Below are 19,734 nucleotides of genomic sequence, written 5' to 3'. Positions count from 1 at the left end.
CGCATCCGAGGGAAATGTATAGTGTAAATGTTATGCAGAGAATTAATATCTTGGAGATTAGGAGGAGATGTGGAGTTACTAAAAGTATTATCTAGAGGGCTGAGGAGGGGTTGATAAGGCAGTTCAAACATTTAGAGAGGATGGAGTGAAATAGGATGACTTGGAAGGTGTATAAATCTGTATTGGAGGGAAGGGGGGGGGGTTATGAGTCACCCTAGGAAAGGTTGGAGGTAGGGGCTATAGGAGGTTTTTGTTTGTGAGGGCTTGGACATCCATCAGGCATGTGCGAGTGTGATAGATAAGAGTGGTGACAGATGGTTTTTGGGATTTACTGTACTGTTTGGAGTGTGAGCAAAGTGACATTTTGTGAAGCAGTTCAGGTAAACTGGTTAGCCGGAGGTGGGAAGTACAGTGCCTGCAGTCTGAAGGATGGGTGGGGACATTTCCAGTTTGGGGAGGCATCTGAACTGTAGTATCTGCACACCTCTGGTAAGAGCCTACCTTGGTGAGAGATGCCCAGTGTATTAAAAGCAAAAAGTTCCAAAGTTGGTTCTTCCTTGATTGACCAAAGTCAGACTTTCCTGATGTAAGCTAACAAAAACATTGTTATAGACAGAAGTTTGCCTGATTTGTGAACAGCAATGTTGCAGCATAAGTCTTCACTTATTTCTTAAATCTTGTCCGTGTGTCTGGTTCTCATCATATTATTAAACAAAATAGCTCATTGACATTAACACTAATATTTTTTTGGCATAAGAATTATCCTGTTTATTTTCAGGCTTCTCTACTAAACTGATTTTAACATATGGTAATTTTGTTTAGAAAAAAATTGCTACTATGCTATTTGCCCCTTGATGCTGATGAAAGGCTCTTGATCTAAGGAATTGGAATTATTTTCAGCTTCCCTAGACCAAACCTAATTATTTATTTCCCATGTGCTCTATGACCTTTATAGATTCATGCTTCCCCATAATGATAATAATACTACTACTAATAATACTACTACTACTAATAATAATGTTCTTTACTACTACTACTACTAATAATAATTATAATATAAATATTAATACTACTACTGCTGCTAATAATAATAACAGTGTTTATTTGAGACTGTTTTACATTTCTAAAATGTTAATGATGTATAATTTCCACTATAATATCATGATAATCTTCATCATCCCAGTTGTAAATATTAATTATACAGTAATATAGGCAAACAGCATGATATTAGAGATTTGGTATTTTAAAGTAGTGTTAATATACTGATCCTTCAAGAGGGTTCCTTTGATGCTGGTCAGTCTCTTGCTGCCCTTTACCCTTTCACCATCCACTGCCCCGCTCTTCTCCGTAACCTACCAGTATTGTTTTACAATTATTTTTAACACTGAAAAATGCAGCAAAGTTGTAAATTTTCTCCCTGTTTTCAGCATAACACAATACTGATATTTTTTTTCAGTAATTTTGTGTGCCTTAAATTTGATATCCATCTGAACACCACCTAGTATCCTTATATCCTTGGCTAGCTGAACACCACCTAGTATCCTTATATCCTTGGCTAGCTGAACACCACCTAGTATCCTTATATCCTTGGCTAGCTGAACACCACCTAGTATCCTTATATCCTTGGCTAGCTGAACACCACCTAGTATCCTTGTATACTTATATCCTTAGCTAGCTGAACACCACCTAGTATCCTTATATCCTTGGCTAGCTGAACACCACCTAGTATCCTTATATCCTTGGCTAGCTGAACACCACCTAGTATCCTTATATCCTTGGCTAGCTGAACACCACCTAGTATCCTTATATCCTTGGCTAGCTGAACACCACCTAGTATCCTTATATCCTTGGCTAGCTTAACACCACCTAGTATCCTTGTATACTTGGCTAGCTGAACACCACCTAGTATCCTTATATCCTTGGCTAGCTGAACACCACCTAGTATCCTTATATCCTTGGCTAGCTTAACACCACCTAGTATCCTTGTATACTTGGCTAGCTGAACACCACCTAGTATCCTTATATCCTTGGCTAGCTGAACACCACCTAGTATCCTTATATCCTTGGCTAGCTGAACACCACCTAGTATCCTTATATACTTGGCTAGCTGAACACCACCTAGTATCCTTGAATACTTGGCTAGCTGAACACCACCTAGTATCCTTGTATACTTGGCTAGCTGAACACCACCTAGTATCCTTGTATACTTGGCTAGCTGAACACCACCTAGTATCCTTGTATACTTGGCTAGCTGAACACCACCTAGTATCCTTGTATACTTGGCTAGCTGAACACCACCTAGTATCCTTGTATACTTGCCTAGCTGAACACCACCTAGTATCCTTGTATACTTGCCTAGCTGAACACCACCTAGTATCCTTGTATACTTGCCTAGCTGAACACCACCTAGTATCCTTGTATACTTGCCTAGCTGAATACCACCTAGTATCCTTGTATACTTGGCTAGCTGAACACCACCTAGTATCCTTATATCCTTGGCTAGCTGAACACCACCTAGTATCCTTGAATACTTGGCTAGCTGAACACCACCTAGTATCCTTGTATACTTGGCTAGCTGAACACCACCTAGTATCCTTGTATACTTGGCCAGCTGAACACCACCTAGTATCCTTATATACTTGGCCAGCATAGACACAGCATATATGGAGTGCAGATTATTAGAGAAATCTGCTCATATGTCAGTTATGTCCAATCATGGTTTAATAATCTGGAACTGGAAGAAATTTCTTTTGATATTCACACATAGTATAAATTTTGAGAATCAGCAGTATTTGTTCTGTTTGATAATTGCCAAATTCTCCTTATGTGAATTGTTTTAAAGACAGAACTTATCCACACTATATGAAATTGACTAAGTTTATGTATGTGATAAAAAATTAACATTTAATTTTTTGTGCTACACCAGGTTGTGAAGCTTCAGAAATAGTGTGTGATGGTGGAACACGGTGTATCTCACAATCGCAAGTTTGTAACGGTGTGTGGGACTGTAGCGATCAGTCGGATGAACATAACTGTCCTCCTCCACCAGGTAAGTAAAGCACATGTATATATTCATTTTTTTTATTTCTGTTTATATGCATTTTTGTGTACTGTTGGTGATGAATTTGTATAAAGTAATTTACAAGTATTGTTCTGTAACTACATGTGCATTAGTCATTGTATTCACTGAGTTGTACTCTACAAGTTGTGTGTGCTGGGCTTGAGGCTCAGCTCTTGGCCCTGCCTCCTAGACTACTTTGGTCAGCATCACTGAATCTGGCCTCTTGGGCCTTATATCTACACTTGAAGCTGAATATTGAGTTTTCCTCCACCACTGCCTAATCCAAGTCATTGCACTTTTTAACCATCCTGAGATCTTCCACCTGTGTTCCCATAATCCTGGTCCTCTTAATTCAGTCTCTAGTTATCTGTGCCAAAGGTTGTTGACATGTTAATTTCCTATAACTCTTCATGATGCATTAATCTCAGTTATGGTATTGACTTCTTTAAAAGTTATTAAAATTTCTTCAACCTTCATGTGCTTGACTAAGTGTGGTGATGGTGTGGGAGTGGTGATGGTGTGGGTGTGGTGATGGTGTGGTTGTGGTGATGGTGTGGGGTGGTGATAGTGTGGAAGTGGTGATGGTGTGGGAGTGGTGATGGTGTGGGTGTGGTGATGGTGTGGGGTGGTGATGGTGTGGTTGTGGTGATGGTGTGGGGTGGTGATGGTGTGGAAGTGGTGATGGTGTGGGAGTGGTGATGGTGTGGGTGTGGTGATGGTGTGGGAGTGGTGATGGTGTGGGTGTGGTGATGGTGTGGGGTGGTGATGGTGTGAGAGTTGTGAGGGTGTGGGAGTGGTGATGGTGTGGATGTGGTGTAGGTGTGGTGAGGGTTTGGGGGTGTTGTGGGTGTGGTGATGGTGTAGTAGTGAGGGTGTGGGAGTGGTGTGGGTGTGGTGATGGTGTGGGAGTGGTGATGGTATGGGTGTGGTGATGGTGTGGGTGTGGTGAGGGTTTGGGAGTGATGGTGTAGGAGTGGTGAGGGTGTGTGATTGGTGAGGGTGTGGGTGTGGGAGAAATGATGATATGGGTGTGGTGATGGTGTGGGATTGGTGAGGGTGTGGTGTGCGTGTGGTGTGGAAGTGGTTTGGAAGTGGGTTGGGTGTGGTGAGGGTGAGGGTGTGGGTGTGGTGAGGGGTGTGGGAGTGGTGAGGGTGTGGAAGTGGTGGTGTAGGAGTGGTGAGGGTGTGGGAGTGGTGTGGGTGTGGTGATGGTGTGGGAGTTGTGAGGGTGTGGGAGTGATGGTGTGGGTGTGGTGAGGGTGTGGGGGTGTTGTGGGTGTGGTGATGGTGTAGGAGTGGTGAGGGTGTGGTGAGTGTGTGGGTGTGGTGAGGGTGTGAGAGTGGTGAATGTGTGGTGAGCGTGTGGGTGTGGTGTGGGTGTGGTGAGGGTGTGGGTGTGGTGAGGGTGTGGGAGTGGTGAGGGTGTGGTGAGGGTGTGGGAGTGGTGAAGGGGTGTGTGTGTGGTGATGGTGTAGGAGTGGTGAGGGTGTGGGAGTGGTGTGGGTGTGGTGATGGTGTGCATGTGGTGATGGTGTGGGTGTAGTGATGGTGTGGGTGTGGTGAGGGTGTGGGAGGGGTGTTGTGGGTGTGGTGATGATGTAGGTGTGGGTGTGGTGAGGGTGTGGGTGTGGTGAGGGTGTGGGAGTGGTGTGGGTGTGGTGATGGTGTAGGAGTGGTGAGGGTGTGGGAGTGGTGTCGGTGTGGTGAGGGTGTGGGAGTGGTGATGGTGTGGGTGTGGTGATGGTGTGGGAGTTGAGGGTGTGGGTGTGGCGATGGTGTAGGAGTGGTGATGGTGTGGGAACAGTGTGGGTGTGGTGATGGTGTGGGAGTGGTGAAGGTGTGGGAGTGGTGTTGTGGGTGTGGTGATGGTTTAGGAGTGGTGAGGGTGTGGGAGTGGTGTGGGTGTGATGAAGGTGTGGGAGTGGTGAGGGTGTGGGAGTGGTGAAGGTGTGGGTGTGGTGAGGGTGTGGGAGAGGTGATGGTGTGTGTGTGGTGAGGGTGTGGGAGTGGTGGTGTGGGTGTGGTGATGGTGTAGGAATGTTGAGGGTGTGGGAGTGGTGAGGGTGCGGGTGTGGTGAGGGTGTGGGTGTGGTGAGAGTGTGGGAGTAGGGAGGGTGTGGGTGTGGTGAGTGTGTGGAGTGGTGACTGACCAGTGGAGGTGGTGACTGACCAGTGATAGTGGTGACTGACCAGTGGTGGTGATTGACCAGTGGTAGTGGTGACTTACTAGTCGCGGTGGTGGTGAGTGAGCAGAGATAGTGGTGACTGACCATTGGTGGTGGTGACTGACCAGTGGTGGTGGTGATTGACCAGTAGTGGTGACTGACTAGTGGCACAGTGGTTACTGACCAGTGGCAGTGGTTACTGACCAGTGGTGGTGGTGACTGACCAGTGGTAGTGGTGATTGACCAGTGGTGGTGACTGACTAGTGGTAGTGGTTACTGACCAGTGGTAGTGGTGACTGACCAGTGGTGGTGGTGACTGACCAGTGGTGGTGGTGATTGACCAGTGGTGGTGGTGATTGACCAGTGGTGGTGGTGATTGACCAGTAGTGGTGACTGACTAGTGGTGGTGGTGACTGACCAGTGGTAGTGGTTACTGATCAGTGGTAGTGGTGACTGACCAGTGGTAGTGGTGACTGACCAGTGGTGGTGGTGACTGACCAGTTGTGGTGGTGACTGACCAGTGGTAGAGGTGACTGACCAATGGTAGTGGTGACTGACCAGTGGTGGTGGTGACTGACCAGTGGTAGTGGTGACTGACCAGTGGTAATGGTTACTGACCAGTAGTAGTGGTTACTGACCAGTGGTAGTGGTTACTGACCAGTGGTAATAGTAACTGACCAGTGGTGGTGGTGACTGACCAGTGGTGGTGGTGGCTGACCAGTGGTAGTGGTGAATGACCAGTGGTGGTGGTGACTGACCAGTGGTAGTTGTTACTGACCTGTGGTGGTGGTGACTGACCAGTGGTAGTGGTGATTGACCAGTGGTGGTGACTGACTAGTGGTAGTGGTAACTGACCAGTGGTAGTGGTTACTGACCTGTGGTAGTGGTGACTGACCAGTGGTGGTGGTGACTGACCAGTGGTGGTGGTGACTGACTAGTGGTGGTGGTGACTGACCAGTGGTAGTGGTTACTGATCAGTGGTAGTGGTGACTGACCAGTGGTAGTGGTGACTGACCAGTGGTGGTGGTGACTGACCAGTGGTGGTGGTGACTGACCAGTGGTAGAGGTGACTGACCAATGGTAGTGGTGACTGACCAGTGGTGGTGGTGACTGACCAGTGGTAGTGGTGACTGACCAGTGGTAGTGGTGACTGACCAGTGGTGGTGATTGACCAGTGGTAGTGGTGACTTACTAGTCGCGGTGGTGGTGAGTGAGCAGAGATAGTGGTGACTGACCATTGGTGGTGGTGACTGACCAGTGGTGGTGGTGATTGACCAGTAGTGGTGACTGACTAGTGGCACAGTGGTTACTGACCAGTGGCAGTGGTTACTGACCAGTGGTGGTGGTGACTGACCAGTGGTAGTGGTGATTGAACAGTGGTGGTGACTGACTAGTGGTAGTGGTTACTGACCAGTGGTAGTGGTGACTGACCAGTGGTGGTGGTGACTGACCAGTGATGGTGGTGACTGACCAGTGGTAGTGATGACTGACCATTGGTGGTAGTGGTGACTAACCAGTGGTGCGGGTGGCTGACCAGTGGCAGTGGTGGTGGCTGACCAGTGGTAGTGGTTACTAACCAGTGGTGGCAGTGACTGACCAGTGGTGGTGGTGATTGACCAGTGGTGGTGGTGATTGACCAGTGGTGGTGGTGATTGACCAGTAGTGGTGACTGACTAGTGGTGGTGGTGACTGACCAGTGGTAGTGGTTACTGATCAGTGGTAGTGGTGACTGACCAGTGGTAGTGGTGACTGACCAGTGGTGGTGGTGACTGACCAGTGGTGGTGGTGACTGACCAGTGGTAGAGGTGACTGACCAATGGTAGTGGTGACTGACCAGTGGTGGTGGTGACTGACCAGTGGTAGTGGTGACTGACCAGTGGTAATGGTTACTGACCAGTAGTAGTGGTTACTGACCAGTGGTAGTGGTTACTGACCAGTGGTAATAGTAACTGACCAGTGGTGGTGGTGACTGACCAGTGGTGGTGGTGGCTGACCAGTGGTAGTGGTGAATGACCAGTGGTGGTGGTGACTGACCAGTGGTAGTTGTTACTGACCTGTGGTGGTGGTGACTGACCAGTGGTAGTGGTGATTGACCAGTGGTGGTGACTGACTAGTGGTAGTGGTAACTGACCAGTGGTAGTGGTTACTGACCTGTGGTAGTGGTGACTGACCAGTGGTGGTGGTGACTGACTAGTGGTGTTGGTGACTGACCAGTGGTAGTGGTTACTGATCAGTGGTAGTGGCTGCTGATCAGTGGTAGTGGTGACTGACCAGTGGTAGTGGTGACTGACCAGTGGTGGTGGTGACTGACCAGTGGTAGAGGTGACTGACCAATGGTAGTGGTGACTGACCAGTGGTAGTGGCTACTGATCAGTGGTAGTGGTGACTGACCAGTGGTAGTGGTGACTGACCAGTGGTGGTGGTGACTGACCAGTGGTAGAGGTGACTGACCAATGGTAGTGGTGACTGACCAGTGGTGGTGGTGGTGACTGACCAGTGGTGGTTGTGGTGACTGAGCATTGGTGGTGGTGGTGACTGACCAGTGGTAGTGGTTACTGACCAGTGGTAGTGGTTACTGACCAGTGGTAGTGGTGACTGACCAGTGGTGGTGGTGGCTGACCAGTGGTAGTGGTGAATGACCAGTGGTGGTGGTGGCTGACCAGTGGTAGTGGTGAATGGCCAGTGGTAGTGGTGACTGACCAGTGGTGGTGGCGGCTGACCAGTGGTAGTGGTGACTGACCAGTGGTGGTGACTGACTAGTGGTGGTGGTGATTGGCCAGTAGTGGTGGCTGACCAGTGGTGGTGGTGACTGACCAGTGGTAGTGGTTATTGACCAGTGGTGGTGGTGACTGACAAGTGTTAGGGGTGACTGACCAGTGGTTGTGGTGACTGACCAGTGGTGGTGGTGACTGACCAGTGGTAGTGGTGACTGACCAGTGGTGGTGGTGACTGACCAGTGGTGGTGGTGGTGACTGGCCAGTGGTAGTGGTGACTGACCAGTTGTGGTGGTGACTGACAAGTGTTAGGGGTGACTGACCAGAGGTTGCGGTGACTGACCAGTGGTGGTGGTGGTGACTGACCAGTGGTAGTGGTGACTGACCAGTGGTGGTGGTGACTGACCAGTGGTGGTGACTGACCAGTGGTGGTGGTGACTGACCAGTGGTAGTGGTGACTTACCAGTGGTTGTGGTGACTGACCAGTGGTAGTGGTGACTGACCAGTGGTAGTGGTGACTGACCAGTGGTGGTGGTGACTGACCAGTGGTAGTGGTGACTTACCAGTGGTAGTGATGGTGACTGGGTGTGACTGCAGGAATGTGAAGATAATCAGACAGTTAAAGTGGTGACGTGATGGTATAAGAGTTGTCAGTGGTGAAGCTTGAGTGTGTAATGAAGGTGGTAGGTGGGAGAGGGTCAGTGGCGCCCACACCCACCACTTACTCACCTCTTCATTAAGATGTCTGGCTCACCTCTAATAGTCTTTGTGTATGTCAAACCTGGCTTCCAAACACCGTGGATTTCTTTAATATTACCTCTCCATTTCTCACTCTCTCCTATGAGGCGGGGGGCGGCGCCCCCTAGATACCAAAATTAACATTTCTAAAAGAAAAGCTAAACATTTTTCAGGGGAAAATATTTTTTTCATGGCCGATTCTTTGATAATACATCGGCCATCAGTGGCCGAGTTAATTTATTGAATTATCGCTATCAGAAAGGATTTTTGTTTATATTAGTTACACATAGTGTACCTTCTGTGGTATTTGATGCTGTGTATAATAGTACACCCACTGTAATAGTGTACCTTTTGTGGTATTTGATGCTGTGTATAATAGTACACCCACTGTAATAGTGTACCTTTTGTGGTATTTGATGCTGTGTATAATAGTACACCCACTGTAATAGTGTACCTTTTGTGGTATTTGATGCTGTGTATAATAGTACACCCACTATAATAAATGCCAGTACACCCACTATAATAAATGCCAGTACACCCACTATAATAGCCAGTACACCCACTATAATAAATGCCAGTACACCCACTATAATAAATGCCAGTACACCCACTATAATAAATGCCAGTACACCCATTATAATAAATGCCAGTACACCCACTATAATAAATGCCAGTACACCCACTATAATAGATGCCAGTACACCCACTATAATAAATGCCAGTACACCCATTATAATAAATGCCAGTACACCCACTATAATAAATGCCAGTACACCCATTATAATAAATGCCAGTACACCCACTATAATAAATGCCAGTACACCCACCCATTATAATAATGCCAGTGCCAGTACACCCACTATAATAAATGCCAGTACACCCACCAGTAAACTATAAAGATGCCAGTACACCCACTATAATAAATTATAATAAATGCCAGTACACCCACTATAATAAATGCCAGTACACCCACTATAATAGATGCCAGTACACCCACTATAATAAATGCCAGTACACCCATTATAATAAATGCCAGTACACCCACTATAATAAATGCCAGTACACCCACTATAATAGATGCCAGTACACCCACTATAATAGATGCCAGTACACCCACTATAATAGATGCCGGTAAACCCACTATAATAGATGCCAGTACACCCACTATAATAGATGCCAGTACACCCACTATAATAGATGCCAGTACACCCACTATAATAAATGCCAGTACACCCACTATAATAAATGCCAGTACACCCACTATAATAGATGCCAGTACACCCACTATAATAGATGCCAGTACACCCACTATAATAGATGCCAGTACACCCACTATAATAAATGCCAGTACACCCACTATAATAGATGCCAGTACACCCACTATAATAGCCAGTACACCCACTATAATAAATGCCAGTACACCCACTATAATAGATGCCAGTACACCCACTATAATAGCCAGTACACCCACTATAATAAATGCCAGTACACCCACTATAATAGCCAGTACACCCACTATAATAGATGCCAGTACACCCACTATAATAGCCAGTACACCCACTATAATAAATGCCAGTACACCCACTATAATAGATGCCAGTACACCCACTATAATAGATGCCAGTACACCCACTATAATAAATGCCAGTACACCCACTATAATAGATGCCAGTACACCCACTATAATAGCAGTACACCCAGTATAATAAATGCCAGTACACCCACTATAATAGATGCCAGTACACCCACTATAATAGCAGTACACCCAGTATAATAAATGCCAGTACACCCACTATAATAGATGCCAGTACACCCACTATAATAGCCAGTGCACCCACTATAATAAATACCAGTACACCCACTATAATAGTTGCCAGTACATGTAGTATAGTACATGCTAGTAAACCCACTATAATAAATGCCAGTACACCCACTGTAATAAATGCCAGTACACCCACTGTAATAAATGCCAGTACACCCACTGTAATAAATGCCAGTACACCCACTATAATAAACGCCAGTACACCCACTGTAATAAATGCCAGTACACCCACTGTAATAAATGCCAGTACACCCATTATAATAGTTGCCAGTACATGTACTATAATAGATACCAGTACACTCACTATAATAGATGCCGGTACATGTACTATAACATATTCTGGTATATGTACTATAGTAGCTGCCAGTACACTCACTTATTATAGTCCTTGCACTTCCCTCTGTTATAGTACGTGTACTGGCTGTTGTTATAGTACGTGTACTGGCTGTTATTATAGTTCGTGTACTGGCTGTTATTATAGTACGTGTACTGGCTGTTATTATAGTACGTGTACTGGCTGTTATTATAGTACATGTACTGGCTGTTATTATAGTACGTGTACTGGCTGTTGTTATAGTACGTGTACTGGCTGTTATTATAGTACGTGTACTGGCTGTTATTATAGTACGTGTACTGGCTGTTATTATAGTACGTGTACTGGCTGTTATTATAGTACGTGTACTGGCTGTTGTTATAGTACGTGTACTGGCTGTTGTTATAGTATGTGTACTGGCTGTTGTTATAGTACGTGTACTGGCTGTTGTTATAGTACGTGTACTGTCTGTTGTTATAGTACGTGTACTGGCTGTTGTTATAGTACGTGTAGTGGCTGTTGTTATAGTACGTGTACTGGCTGTTGTTATAGTACGTGTACTGGCTGTTGTTATAGTACGTGTACTGGCTGTTGTTATAGTACGTGTACTGGCTGTTATTATAGTACGTGTACTGGCTGTTATTATAGTACGTGTACTGGCTGTTATTATAGTACGTGTACTGGCTGTTGTTATAGTACGTGTACTGGCTGTTGTTATAGTACGTGTCCTGGCTGTTGTTATAGTACGTGTACTGGCTGTTGTTATAGTACGTGTATTGGCTGTTATTATAGTACGTGTACTGGCTGTTGTTATAGTACGTGTACTGGCTGTTGTTATAGTACGTGTACTGGCTGTTGTTATAGTACGTGTACTGGCTGTTGTTATAGTACGTGTACTGGCTGTTGTTATAGTACGTGTACTGGCTGTTATTATAGTACGTGTACTGGCTGTTATTATAGTACGTGTACTGGCTGTTGTTATAGTACGTGTACTGGCTGTTGTTATAGTACGTGTCCTGGCTGTTGTTATAGTACGTGTACTGGCTGTTGTTATAGTACGTGTACTGGCTGTTATTATAGTACGTGTACTGGCTGTTATTATAGTACGTGTACTGGCTGTTGTTATAGTACGTGTACTGGCTGTTGTTATAGTACGTGTGCTGGCTGTTATTATAGTACGTGTACTGGCTGTTATTATAGTACGTGTACTGGCTGTTGTTATAGTACGTGTACTGGCTGTTGTTATAGTACGTGTACTGGTTGTTATAGTACGTGTACTGGCTGTTGTTATAGTACGTGTACTGGCTGTTATTATAGTACGTGTACTGGCTGTTATTATAGTACGTGTACTGGCTGTTGTTATAGTACGTGTACTGGCTGTTGTTATAGTACGTGTACTGGCTGTTGTTATAGTACGTGTACTGGCTGTTGTTATAGTACGTGTACTGGCTGTTATTATAGTACGTGCACTGGCTGTTGTTATAGTACGTGTACTGGCTGTTGTTATAGTACGTGTACTGGCTGTTGTTATAGTACGTGTACTGGCTGTTATAGTACGTGTACTGGCTGTTATAGTACGTGTACTGGCTGTTGTTATAGTACGTGTACTGGCTGTTGTTATAGTACGTGTACTGGCTGTTGTTATAGTACGTGTACTGGCTGTTGTTATAGTACGTGTACTGGCTGTTGTTATAGTACGTGTACTGGCTGTTATTATAGTACGTGTACTGGCTGTTATTATAGTACGTGTACTGGCTGTTGTTATAGTACGTGTACTGGCTGTTGTTATAGTACGTGTACTGGCTGTTGTTATAGTACGTGTACTGGCTGTTGTTATAGTACGTGTACTGGCTGTTATTATAGTACGTGTACTGGCTGTTGTTATAGTACGTGTACTGGCTGTTGTTATAGTACGTGTACTGGCTGTTATTATAGTACGTGTACTGGCTGTTATTATAGTACGTGTACTGGCTGTTGTTATAGTACGTGTACTGGCTGTTATTATAGTACGTGTACTGGCTGTTATTATAGTACGTGTACTGGCTGTTGTTATAGTACGTGTACTGGCTGTTATTATAATACGTGTACTGGCTGTTGTTATAGTACGTGTACTGGCCGTTATTATAGTACGTGTACTGGCTGTTGTTATAGTACGTGTACTTGCTGTTGTTATAGTACGTGTACTGGCTGTTGTTATAGTACGTGTACTGGCTGTTGTTATAGTACGTGTACTGGCAACTGTCATAGTACGTATCACGCATTGGAATAAATGCCAGTAAACGCACTATAATGGCTATCAGTACACACATTACAATAGATGCCAGTACTCACTATATCAGCTGCCAGTACTCACTATATCAGCTGCCAGTACTCACTATATCAGCTGCCAGTACTCACTATATCAGCTGCCAGTACTCACTATATCAGCTGCCAGTACTCACTATATCAGCTGCCAGTACTCACTATATCAGCTGCCAGTACTCACTATATCAGCTGCCAGTACTCACTATATCAGCTGCCAGTACTCACTATATCAGCTGCCAGTACTTACTATATCAGCTGACATTACACTCACTATATCAGCTGCCAGTACACTCACTATATCAACTGCCAGTACACTCACTAAAGCAGCTGCCAGTACATTCACTATATCAACTGCCAGTACACTCACTAAAGCAGCTGCCAGTACACTCACTATATCAACTGCCAGTACACTCACTATATCAACTGCCAGTACACTCACTATATCAACTGCCAGTACACTCACTATATCAACTGCCAGTACACTCACTATATCAGCTGCCAGTACACTCACTATATCAGCTGCCAGTACACTCACTATATCAGCTGCCAGTACACTCACTATATCAGCTGCCAGTACACTCACTATATCAGCTGCCAGTACACTCACTATATCAGCTGCCAGTACACTCACTATATCAGCTGCCAGTACACTCACTATATCAGCTGCCAGTACACTCACTATATCAGCTGCCAGTACACTCACTATATCAGCTGCCAGTACACTCACTATATCAGCTGCCAGTACACTCACTATATTAGCTGCCAGTACACTCACTATATCAGCTGCCAGTACACTCACTATATCAGCTGCCAGTACACTCACTATATCAACTGCCAGTACACTCACTATATCAGCTGCCAGTACACTCACTATATCAACTGCCAGTACACTCACTATATCAACTGCCAGTACACTCACTATATCAACTGCCAGTACACTCACTATATCAACTGCCAGTACACTCACTATATCAGCTGCCAGTACACTCACTATATCAACTTCCAGTACACTCACTATATCAGCTGCCAGTACACTCACTATATCAACTGCCAGTACATTCACTATATCAGCTGCCAGTACACTCACTATATTAGCTGCCAGTACACTCACTATATCAGCTGCCAGTACACTCACTATATCAGCTGCCAGTATACTCACTATATCAGCTGCCAGTACACTCACTATATCAACTGCCAGTACACTCACTATATCAGCTGCCAGTACACTCACTATATCAGCTGCCAGTACACTATCATCTGCTAGTGCACTTACTATATCATCTGCCAATACACTCACTACACAACTAGGGATGCCAAGCCCATGATGACACTCTTCAGGTCACTTGTTCTATCTAGGCTGGAATATTGTCCACACTAACAGCACCTTTCAAGGCATGTGAAATTGCTGACCTAGAAAATGTACAGAGAACCTTCACGGCGCGCATAACGGAGATAAAACACCTCAATTACTGGGAGCGCTTGAAGTTCGTGAACCTGTACTCCCTGGAACGCAGGCGGGAGAGATGCATGATTATATACACCTGGAAAATCCTAGAGGGACTAGTACCGAACTTGCACACGAAAATCACTCACAAAGAAAGCAAAAGACTCGGCAGACGATGCAACATCCCCCCAATGAAAAGCAGGGGTGTCACTAGCACGTTAAGAGACCATACAATAAGTGTCAGGGGCCCGAGACTTTTCAACTGCCTCCCAGCATACATAAGGAGGATTACCAACAGACCCCTGGCAGTCTTCAAGCTGGCACTGGACAAGCACCTAAAGTTGGTTCCTGACCAGCCGGGCTGTGGCTCGTACGTTGGTTTGCGTGCAGCCAGCAGTAACAGCCTGGTTGATCAGGCTCTGATCCACCAAGAGACCTGGTCACAGACCGGGCCGCGGGGGCATTGACCCCCGGAACTCTCTCCTGGAGTTTACCTGGGGAGAGTTCCGGGGGTAAACTCCATGTATAACATCTGCCAGTACACTCACTATCAGCTGCCAGTACACTCACTATCACTACCAGCTGCCAGTACACTCACTATCAACTGCTAGTACACTCACTATCACTACCAGCTGCCAGTACACTCACTATCACTACCAGCTGCCAGTACACTCACTATCAGCTGCCAGTACACTCACTATCACTACCAGCTGCCAGTACACTCACTATCAACTGCTAGTACACTCACTATCACTATCAGCTGCCAGTACACTCACTATCAACTGCTAGTACACTCACTATCACTATCAGCTGCCAGTACACTCACTATCAGCTGCTAGTACACTCACTATCACTATCAGCTGCCAGTACTCACTATCAGCTTCTAGTACACTCACTATCACTATCAGCTGCCAGTACACTCACTATCAGCTGCCAGTACACTCGCTATATCATTTGCCAGTTCACTCACTATATCTGCCAGTACACTTACTATAGCAGCTGCCAGTACACTCACTGTATCAGCTGCCAGTACACTCACTATAGCAGCTGCCAGTACACTTACTATAGCAGCTGCCAGTACACTTACTATAGCAGCTGCCAGTACACTTACTATAGCAGCTGCCAGTACACGTACTATAGCAGCTGCCAGTACACTTACTATAGCAGCTGCCAGTACACTTACTATAGCAGCTGCCAGTACACTCCTTATATCAACTGCCAATACACTCACTATAGCAGCTGCCAGTACACGTACTATAGCAGCTGCCAGTACACTTACTATAGCAGCTGCCAGTACACGTACTATAGCAGCTGCCAGTACACGTACTATAGCAGCTGCCAGTACACGTACTATAGCAGCTGCCAGTACACTTACTATAGCAGCTGCCAGTACACGTACTATAGCAGCTGCCAGTACACGTACTATAGCAGCTGCCAGTACACTTGCTATAGCAGCTGCCAGTACACGTACTATAGCAGCTGCCAGTACACGTACTATAGCAGCTGTCAGTACACGTACTATAGCAGCTGCCAGTACGTACATATAAGCAGGCTGTCAGGTACGCGTGCTATATGCGGCTGCCCTGGATACCATACTATGTGACTTTCGGTACACGTACTATGGCAGGCTGTCAGGTACGCGTGCTATAAGCGGCTGTCAGGTGCACGTGCTATAGCGGCTGCCAGTACACGTGTTATGCGGCTGCCAGGTGCACGTGCTATAGCGGCTGCCGGTGCCTCATGTTATAAACAGGCTGCCAGGTGCCCTTGCTATAGTAGCTGCCAGGTACCTCGTACTATAGCAGGCTGTCAGTACACGTACTATAGCAGGCTGCCAGTACACTTACTATAGGCAGGCTGCCAGGTACGTGTTATGGCAGGCTGCCGGTACCGTGCTATAGCGGCTGCCCGGTTACCTTTCCACTATAGCAGGCTGCCAGGGTACACGTATTATAGCGGCTGCCCAGGTACGCTTGCTATAGCGGCTGCCAGGTACGCTTGCTATAGCGGGTGCCAGTACGGCCTGGCATATTATGGCAGCTGCCAGTACACTTGCTGTTGCACGGCTGCCAGGTACACTTACTATAGCAGGCTGCCAGTGCTGCGTATTATAGGCTGCCAGGTACGCTGTTATAGCGGCTGCCAGGTACGTATTATAGCGGCCGCCAGTACACGTGCTATAGCGGCTGTTACCACGTGCGTTGTTAGCAGGCTGCCAGTACGCCTTGCTATAGCAGGCTGTAAGGGACTACGTGTTATAGCAGCTGCCAGTGCGTACTATAGGCGGCTGCCGGTACCGTGTTATGGCAGGCTGCCAGGTGCGCGTCTTATAGGCGGCTGCCGGTACGTATAGCAGGTGCCGGATGCGTGTTATGGTAGGCTGCCCGGTACGCTGCTATAGGCAAGCTGCCAGGTACACGTATTATAGGCGGCTGCCAGGTACCCTCTATAGCGGACTGCCGGTACACGTGTTATAGGCAGGCTGCTCGGTGCGACGTGTTATAGCAGGCTGCCCTTGGTGCACGTGTTATAGGCAGGCTGCCAGGTGCGCTGCTATAGGCAGGCTGCCAGGTACACGTATTATAGCGGCTGCCCGGTGCACTTGCTATATCAAGGCTGCCAGGTACGTGTTATTATGGCAGGGTGCCAGTACTCGTATTATAGCAGGCTGACGGTACGCTTGCTATAGGCAGGCTGCCAGGTACACGTATTATGGCGAGGTGCCCATTGTATGTTATAAGCGGCTGCCAGGTGCACTTTGCTATGGCAGCTGCCAGTACGCGGCTGTTATAGGCAGCTGCCAGGTACGCTTACTATGGCGGCTGCCCAGTACGTATTATAGGCAGGCTGCCAGTGCGCTACTGTAGCGGCTGCCAGGTGCGTGTTATAGGCGGCTGCCCGGTACTGCGCTACTATAGGCGGCTGCCGGTACGTATTATAGCGGCTGCCAGGTACCTACCGCTGCTATAGGCAGGCTGCCAGGTGCACGTATTATAGCGGCTGCCGGTGCTACTATGCCAGCGGCTGCCCTTGGTACGCTTCACCTATGGCAACTGCCGGTTACACGTGCTATAGCGGCTGCCAGGTGCACGTACTATAGGCGGCTGTAACTGCGCTTGCTATAGCGGCTGTCAGGTGCATCAATATATGGCAGGCTGCCTTGATGCACGTATTATAGCGGCTGCCCGGTACGCCTACTGTGGCTGCCGGTACACGTATTGTAGCAGGCTGCCCGGTTGCCGCCTCACTGCCTGGCAGCTGGTACCAGTTGCTCCACTATGCAGGCTGCCAGGTACCGTGTTATAGCAGCTGCCAGTGCACGGCGTACTATGGCGGCTGCCCAGGTACCATACTATAGCGGCTGCCGGTACCGTACTATAGCCAGGGTGCCAGTGCACTACTATAGCAGGCTGCCCAGGTGCCACGTATTATAGCGGACGCGGTACCTGTACTATAGGCGGCTGCGGTACTTGCTACTAGGCGGCTGCCGGTTACTACGTGCTATAGCGGCTGCCAAGTCCACACTTACTATGGCGGCTGCGGTGCACGATGGCTATAGCAGGCTGTAGGTACACTTGCTATAGGCAGGCTGCCTTGGTACCGCTACTAAAGCAGGCTGCCAGGTGCACGTGCTATAGGCGGCTGCCTTGGTACCGTGTTCTGCGGCCTGCTGAGTTGCACTTGCTATAGGCAGCTGCCGGTGCAATTGCTGTAGGCAGCTGCCAGGTACACATGCTATAAGCAGGCTGCCCGAAGGTACCACTGCTATAGCAGGCTGCCAGTACACTTCCACTATAGCAGGCTGCCAGCACCGCTACTATGGCGGCTGTCCAGTACACGTGCTATAGGCGGCTGGTAGTGCTACTATGGTGGTTTATGCCAGGTTGCTTACTTACTAGGCAGCTTGGCCAGTGCAATTACTATCGGCTGGCCAATTGCCGGTGCTTACTAGCGGCTGCCCGGTGCCTACTATTGCGGCTGTGGTATGCGCATTGGCTGCTGCCCGGTAACCGGTACTTACTTACTGGCATCTGCCAGTACACGTGCTATAGGCATCTGCCAGGTACGTGCTACTGGCGGCTGTCAGGTGCGCGCATGCTATAGGCAGCTGCCAGGTACGCTTACTATCGGCGGCTGCCGGTTGCGTGCTATAGCGGCTGCCCAGTACCGCTGGCACTGCTGGCCCGGTACAGTGCCACCCTCTAGTATGGCTGCCGAGTTGCGCTTACCCTATAGGCAGGCTGCCTTGGTTACCTCCACTATCGCGGCCTGCCAATGCACGTACTATAGCGGCTGCCGGTACTTACTTGCTAGTGGCTGCCAGGTGTACGTGCTATAGGCCGCTGCCAGGTACCCGTGCTGTAAGGCATAGCCGGTGCACGTGCTAGGCAGGCTGCCAGGTACACGATACTATAGCGGCTGCCAATACGCTTGCTATGGCAGCTGTCGGTTACACGTGCTATGGCAGGCTGCCCGGTGCGTATTATGGCGGCTGCGGATGCGCTTGCTGTAGGCTGGCCCAGGTACTTCCACTAGGCGGCTGCCGGTACTACTTACTATCGCGGCTGCCAATGTACCGTGCTCTAGCGGCTGCCCGGATTGCTACTTACTATAGGCGGCTGCCGGTGCTACGATGCTATAATACGGCCATGCCGGTATACGTATCTAATGGCACTGCCAGGTACACGTACTATAGCGGCTGCCAGTACACGTGCTATAGCGGCTGCCAATACGCTTGCTGTAGCGGCTGTCAGTACACGTGCTATAGCGGCTGCCGGTACGTGATTATAGCGGCTGCCAAGTGCGCTTACTATAAGCGGCTGCCAGGTACGTATAGCAGGCTGGCCAGTACGCACTTGCCTATAGCAGGCTGCCAGGTACTTTGTGTTATTATGGCGGCTGCCAGGTCCACGTGCTATAGCGGCTGTCGGTACGCAGTACCTATACCGGCTGTCGGAGTACACGTACTATAGGCAGCTGCCAGGTACACGTACTATAGCAGGCTGCCAGGTACACGTGTTATAGCAGGCTGCCGGTACACGTGCTGTAGCGGCTGCCCAGTACCTGCTCAGTTATAGCTGGCCCGGTGCCAGTTACGGCTTGTTAGCGGCTCCGCCAGGTGCGCGTGCCTGTGGCGGCTGCCAGGTGCACGTGCTATGGCATGGCCTGTACC

The 19,734-nt window shown here is 48.0% G+C and overlaps 1 protein-coding gene across 50 annotated transcripts in view; it reads left to right on the top strand.

Moving 5' to 3' along the window:
* Nucleotides 1-19,734, top strand: part of trol (terribly reduced optic lobes) — a 960,590-nt gene that overhangs the window by 244,375 nt on the left and 696,481 nt on the right. For all 50 annotated transcript variants that reach the window (XM_070082142.1, XM_070082177.1, XM_070082160.1 and 47 more), the window contains one exon: nucleotides 2,927-3,049. In XM_070082142.1, coding sequence (XP_069938243.1) covers nucleotides 2,927-3,049 — 123 coding nt within the window. The remainder of the gene's footprint in view (nucleotides 1-2,926; nucleotides 3,050-19,734) is intronic.

This window comes from Cherax quadricarinatus, chromosome 7 (assembly GCF_038502225.1).
Source record: "Cherax quadricarinatus isolate ZL_2023a chromosome 7, ASM3850222v1, whole genome shotgun sequence".
NCBI lineage: Eukaryota > Metazoa > Arthropoda > Malacostraca > Decapoda > Parastacidae > Cherax > Cherax quadricarinatus.
The sequence above is the reverse complement of the archived record's forward strand: the minus strand, read 5'-3'. Positions and strand labels throughout refer to the sequence as shown.